Source organism: Meleagris gallopavo, unplaced genomic scaffold, assembly GCF_000146605.3.
Source record: "Meleagris gallopavo isolate NT-WF06-2002-E0010 breed Aviagen turkey brand Nicholas breeding stock unplaced genomic scaffold, Turkey_5.1 ChrUn_random_7180001955327, whole genome shotgun sequence".
Classification (NCBI taxonomy): Eukaryota; Metazoa; Chordata; class Aves; order Galliformes; family Phasianidae; genus Meleagris; species Meleagris gallopavo.
The window spans coordinates 1-6,679 of NW_011216138.1; the positions used below are offsets into that span (position 1 = coordinate 1).

A 6,679-nucleotide genomic window follows, 5' to 3' on the forward strand; every position below is an offset into this window, starting at 1 on the left:
GGCTGACGGGAGCGGCCGCGGATCGGAGGGGAGCCGCGCGTTTCCTTAACGCCGCCATCAGCTCGCAGCTGACCATCAACACCGCCATCGTGTACATGCACCGCTTCTACATGGTGCAGTCCTTCACTCAGTTCCACCGCAATGTAAGTGGGGGCGGGGGTCTTCGTGTCTGTATTCGGGCACCGAGGGCCCTTTTTTCCCTCCCGGGGGGGTTTAGGCTTTATTTAGCGAAAGGCCTTAAGCTGTGAGAAACGGCGTAATTTGTTCCGTTAGTTTTTGTGTCTGTTTGGGTGGGATGAGGAGAATGGTTTTCGAGTGAAACGAGGGGGATGGAGGTGAGGTGCGAGGAGGCAATAATTCACTCCGAGGGGCGGCGAGGCCTCGGTGCTGCAGAAGTGTGGGTGTCCGTCCCTGTAGGTGGGTGCGGATGGGGCTCTGTGACGCTGAAGGGAGCAGCCCAGGGCTGTGGGGGGGCTTCGGGGGGCTCCTTTCCAATCCTTCCCATTCTATCGTCTCACGAATGGTTTTTCCTCTTTGTTTCGTCCTGTGAAGTCGGTGGCTCCTGCGGCGCTGTTCCTGGCAGCCAAAGTGGAGGAGCAGCCCAGGAAGCTGGATTATGTGATCAAGGTGGCACACGCCTGCCTGCACCCCCAGGAGCCGCCCCCCGACACCAGGAGCGAGGTGAGCGGCGGGGGTGGGATCCTGAATCACAGCCACGGTGATGTTGGGATCCTCAGAGCGATGCTCTGCGTCCTGGGATGGTCAGAGGCAGCTCCCAGTTCACCCACCTTTACGCTGCAGGAGTTTCTGTTCTGATTTATGGCAGAAACTCTTCTGTTCCGCTCCGCTGTGCCAGCGTGGCTCAGGTGCCCTCCGTGACAGCGCGTTAAAAGCTGGATGCTTTCTTTACCCCGTGCCACGCTGCTGGGATGTGTGGCAGAGCGTTGGTGCTGCGCAGGTTGGCTCTGCTCTGTCCCCACGTGTTTAATGCTGGTTTGGTTCCGAGCGCTGCCCGCTCCCTTCCTCCCAAAACAGCCTGCCTGACCTGGAGCCGAGCACCAAACCCTGTGGGAAGGGGAACCTTTAGCCAACAGGAGCTGGAGGCCAAATCTCGCTCCTCTCGTGGGTGGTGTGAGGGAGGAGGGCTGGCAGGGCGGCCCGGCGCTCTGCTTTCTCTCTGTGCCGCCTCCCCCGGTGCAGAGCACCACGGTGATGCCCCTTTGTTATTTCTGCCTCCCTGAGGAAGGGCTGTTAGGAAGGGCTGTTAGAAAGGTGCGGGCTTTCTGCGCAGTGCCTCGCTGGGAGTAACTCGCCTGTCCTCTCAACCCCAGGCTTACCTGCAGCAAGCCCAGGACCTGGTCATTCTAGAGAGCATAATACTGCAGACCCTGGGTAAGTCTTCAGATGGGGCCGCACGAATCCCAGAGCCAGGAGAACCCCGCAGAGCCACAACCCCACAGCTGGAGGGCAGATGCACGGCAGGAGAGCAGCAGCCCAGCTCTGTTTTCACCCCATTCACCTCAGTGCTCTCTGGTGTAACCGGCATCAGCTCCAACTGCTCGGGGGTGAAGGTGCTCCCCCAGTGTCCTCGTGGAGCTCGGTGATGCTGCAACCCTGAAAGGGGCTGTGCAGCCTTCGTTACTTCTGATTTCATTTAAACTGGGCCATAATCACCCCCAGAGCCCCGCAATCCGAGCTCTGCTCCGTTCTGAAGTCACCTTCCTTAACCTCGTGCTACATCCGGAATATTCTGGAATGTTCTGCCTGGAAGGGACTGGGTCTGTTGCGCACATGGACCAGCGGGGTTTTTTTTCTTGGGTGTTTTTTGGTCTTTAAACCCCAATGCACAAAGCCAATAGGAAACCCAAGGGAGGATGGAGTCAGGGTGACGTTAGCGCTGCAGGCTGCTTCAAAGGGAAAAGTCTGCTTCCCTTTAGCTTTTTGGGTGACAGAAATTCCTCTGGGCAGATGCCATTGTCTTCTCCTTCCTCCCAGCTGCTGTAAGAGGCTTTGTCCTGCTATTTTTAAAATACTTAATAGCTGTTTTGTTTCCAGTGAGGTCTTTCAAGTGCTGAAGGCGTTGAGCTGCTCGGAGGCCCCACAGCAGCACTGACCTTCGGGCTGCTCTATTCCTGCCTGCTCCAAGCAGAGGGCGGGGGCTGTAGGAGGGCAGGGGAGGAGGCCTTGTCCCCCCAGGAGCAGGAAACACGAGGTTCGTAGCTCACGGGGGGGTCTCTGCCCGCTGTCTGACGGCCGTATCTCTGTCCTCTTCCAGGCTTTGAGATCACCATCGACCACCCCCACACCCACGTGGTGAAGTGCACTCAGCTCGTGAGAGGTGAGAGCCGTCAGCTGCACGTGGGCTGTGCTGCAGGGGTCTCTTGGGGGGGCTCCAATTGTCCTGAGCCCCGTAGGTGAGGGTCCCGGTGCCCCCGTGCTGGCACTGAGCAGCACCAAACGCAGCCCTGCCCCATCCCCCCTTCAGATATCAATCAGCACTGCTCACGCTCCCCCTCCCTTCTCCCCCCCCAGGGGCTCTCAGCCCCCAGAGGCTCTCAGCCCCCCACAGCTCTGCCCCCCCCCACCCCCGTGGGCTCTGCCAGCTGTTCCCAGTCTGCCCAGCGCAGAGCAAAAGGGAGCAGCACCTCCCTGCCCTGCTGGCCGCGCTCTGCGGTGCCTCCAGGCAACCGTTGGCCCCTTGGCCACCAGGGCACAACTGCTGGCTCGTGGTCGCCCTGCTGGCCGCCAGGACGCCCCGTGGATTTCAGTTCCACAAGCAGAAGCAGCTGCTGAGCCGCACAAAGCTTTCTATGCAGCATGGGGAGAGTGAGCTGGGCCGTGCTGGCCGGCTTATTGAATGTGTGGGGCAAGAAAACTCCCTCCTAAATTAAAACGTGTTTGCCAGAAGCCTGGAGTAACCCCCAGCTTTTCTCCTTCTCTCTTGCAGCCAGCAAGGACTTGGCGCAGACGTCCTACTTCATGGCTACCAACAGGTTATTATTTTACCATCGATTCGTATCACAGGGTCTGATGTGAGGGGCTGCCCCTCTGCTGGTGACCCCCGGGCTGCTCACTTGGGTGCCCTTCCTCCTGCTGGCGCAGAACCGAAGCAGGAGCCCAGTGGGGGGCAGGGGAGCGGGTGGGTGGGCTGCTCAGGAGCCTCACTGCTTGCTTTTGATGGTAAGTTAGACAGCTGGAGGAGGAGCCGAGGAGGAAATAATAGAGCTGGGATAGTTTTGAAGCCGATCTGCGATGGTTTTGCTTGCTTAGGTGTTAGGTGTCAGCGTGTTCTCAGTGGGCTGGGTGCTGTGTGGGTCGTGAGGACAGCTGTGCCCCACAGGAGGCTGACGTGGGGTGAGAAGGGAGCAGGGAAAGGTGCTGGATGGGGGCGTGAAGGGTTTGGGGAGGGAATGGTGGTCTGGATGAGAGCTCCAGCAGTGCTGGCAGCACCCAGAGATGGATTTGGGGAATGCAAGGAGTCCGTGGGTCCTTCGGCCTCGGGTAGCGTCAGGTAAGGCGTGGAGCTCCCTGGAGGTGACAGCAGTGCTGGGCTGGGCTCTGCCTCCCTCTGCCCCACAGCTGTGCTTAGGGAAGAAAGGCTGCCAGCAGCAGGAGGAGGAGGAGGAACGTGGGGCAGCCTTAAATCCCCCGGGTTGGCGTTGTGTGGCCGCAGGGAGGTGGCAGCGCTCCCTCTGCTCTGGGAGCTGCTCTCCAGGTTTCCTCCCTGGGCTTAGCATGAGGGGCTGTTGGTGACACGTGGCTGGGTGCAACCCTCAGGTGGTTTTACCCCCCTCAGGTGGTGTTTTTTACCCCCCTCAGCAGTCAGTGCAAAAGCAAGAAACGAGGGATGGAGGTGACGCGTGGAGGAAGTGTGTGCAGGCAGCCCTGTGTGCCGTGGCAGCGGTGTGCTCAGCTCTGATGGCATGGGGCAGAGCTGAGGCTCCCTGCGCTCCCGCACTGCCCTGGCACGTTGCACGAGGGCTTTCCTCTCACTCTGAGCTTCCTGGCTTTGACTTTGTGGCGTACGGATAGCACAAAGCCCGTGAGATCGATCGCTGGAGGCCTTTCGGCTGCCTGCAGCCCCTCCACCCCGTGCTGCCCCTGTCAGAGAGCAGAGCAGAGCAGTGCAGGCAGTGCCGTCCTGCAGTGCTGTGCTCCGTTTGCTCGTGTTACGAAGCTCAGTGCAGCTCCTGCAGGTGAAGAAGCGGAGTTCAGAGCTGGGATGCCTCCGTCCCACGAATTCACCTGGGGCTCTGAGCTCCTTCTGATGGTTCCCGAGCCCTTTGGTGCTGCCTGGACCTCCCTTCCCAGCCAGCTGTTAGGTGGCACGTGAATTTCCTAATTAATTTACAGGTGAACGTGCTCGATGTGTGGCCGGGCTGCCTTGCAGACTCTCCTGACGTCCCCCCAGTGGCTCTGGAGGGGGAGCAGGGCCGCGTCGGAGCTCTGTGGACCCGTGGCTGTGCTCCATCCCCACGCACCCCCCAGCGTAGCCGTCCCCCCCCGCCCCCCATCGGTGCACTGTGAGAAGCAGAGCCTTCCTGCAGGGCTGGGGTGCTGCCTTCAGAGCCGAGTGCTGAGGCAGGGCTCAGAGGTGCGGCTCTGGGAGGGGTGCAGTGACGTTCACGCGGAACCGGCCCGTCCTGCAGCCGCTGCCTCGGCTCCCCGCAGCTCTGCACGAGGCGGCGGTCGGTGCGGAGCCAGATGTGCAGAGAAGCATCAAGCACCCAACTCCCCGCTGCCCTCGGTGCCGATGGGGGAGAAAGAGGGATGAGCACGGATCCCGCGAGCTCCGCGCTCGGCCGGGAGGTTCGGAGCGGTGACGGAGGCGCAGCCTTCCCTGCAGGCTGTGCCTGGAGGAGCCCAGAGCCCAGAGCGGAGCTGTGTGCAGCTCGAGGGGGAAGGCAGGCAGGCAGGCAGGCAGGAGCCGTGGGACGGAGCCGGCCGTCACAGCAGGGTTGTGCTGGGGGAGGAGCAGCAGGGAACCCCCCTCCACGGCCGCCTCTTCCGCAGCGTCTCTCCAGTGGGCGATTGCGTGCGCTGAGCTTCAGCCTTGGGAGTTGATGGCTTTTTGTTTCTCTCTCCCTGCTGGTGACGTCAGCCTGCACCTGACCACCTTCAGCCTGCAGTACACCCCTCCCGTTGTGGCCTGCGTCTGTATCCACCTGGCTTGTAAATGGTCCAACTGGGAGATCCCAGTCTCCACGGACGGGAAGCACTGGTGGGAATACGTTGATGGCACTGTAACTCTGGAGCTCTTAGATGGTAAGTTTTGGAGCGAGGTTCCCCCCAAAGGCTCTTGTATTTTCTTGGCATCTCTGTTCCTGCCATTCAGACACGGCCACTTCGTGGGCTTGAAGGGCTTCTGGTTTTGCCGTGGTTTCCAGTGCAGCAGCTGCTATGGTACAACAGAGATGGCAAAAGGCACGGAGAGATGAGTTTAAATGCGGTCAGTGGTGCCGGCTGTCAGCATTGCCCCTCCTGGAGTAGCTCCATCCCGTCAGTAGCTCCGTCCATCAGAGAGCAGGGGGTTGTCCCGACGGATCCGGGCTGCTCCGCTCATCCCTCTGACCTCCCCCTTCCCTCCTTTGTGTCTCCTCTGCAGAACTGACCCATGAATTCCTGCAGATCCTCGAGAAAACCCCCAACAGGCTGAAGCGCATCCGGAACTGGAGGGTGAGGCGCTGATGTCGCTGTGGGAGGAGGGGGTTTCTGGCCGTGGGGGGGGGGGTCGTGGGGGGCCCGAGCTCCTCCAGTGCGGGTCTGTGCGCGGGGCGAGAGCCCCGGACGGGCGCGAAGAGGGGGCAGACGTGGGCGCCGCGGGTCTGCAGAGCGATTCCTCAGCTCTTGGGAGGAGCGAAGTGATGTCAGTCCTCCATCCTGAGAGCCCCGATGAAAACAGCCGTGCTGCGCTTCCCTTGCAGGCCTCGCAGGCGGCCAGGAAATCCAAAGCCGACGAGCACGGCGAAGACGAGGGCCTTTCGGAGCAGACCATCCTCAACATGATCTCCAGGAACAACAGCTCGGATATGAACATTGCGGGGCTGATGAGCATGTCCACGTCCTCCACGGCCGCCGCGGGGCCCTCGGTGCCGGCAGCCGCCGACTCTCCCGGCGCTCAGAGCGCGGCGGACGCAGCCCCGGCGGAACGCTGGATGTCCCAGCACCCTCCATCCAAGCTGGACGCCGCGCAGAGCCACAGGACTAACGAGGGCACGGCGGGTGCTGAGCATCCCTCTCAGCAGCAGCAGGACGGCGCCGGGTACGCGAAGCAGGGCGGAAAGAACGCGCCGTCGGCCAAAGTGTCGCTGAAGGAATACCGGGCGAAGCACGCGGAGGAGCTGGCAGCACAGAAGAGGCAGTTGGAGAACATGGAGGCCAACGTGCGTTCCCAGTACGCCTACGCAGCCAAGAACCTCCTGGTGCAGCAGCAGAGGGAGAGGGAGGTCCAGCAGGACGGCAACCCCTCGCCCATCATCCTGAAAATCCCCATTGCCGAGAACCCCGAGCGCCCTCCCGGCCCCGAGAAGGGCGACAAAAGCTCGGCGCTGAAGCTGCGGATCCCGATGGGGGGCGCGGGGGGGGCGGAGAGGCCGCTGCCCCCCAAGCAGGAGGAGATCAAGATGCGCATCAAAGTGCCCAGCGAGCGGCCGGGCGCCTCGGATGACGGCGGCACCAA

General features: G+C 61.7%; 1 protein-coding gene across 1 annotated transcript; it reads left to right on the top strand.

Annotated features, from left to right (window-relative positions):
- Positions 1-3: 3 nt before the first annotated feature.
- Positions 4-6,674, top strand: CCNT1 (cyclin T1; the record flags this gene model as incomplete). The annotated part of the gene is made up of 8 exons (XM_010728165.2): positions 4-143; positions 553-681; positions 1,332-1,392; positions 2,276-2,338; positions 2,948-2,993; positions 5,102-5,265; positions 5,606-5,676; positions 5,925-6,674. Coding segments are annotated over 8 exons (1,424 nt in total), but the record flags the coding sequence as incomplete, so codon positions are not given.
- Positions 6,675-6,679: the final 5 nt, after the last annotated feature.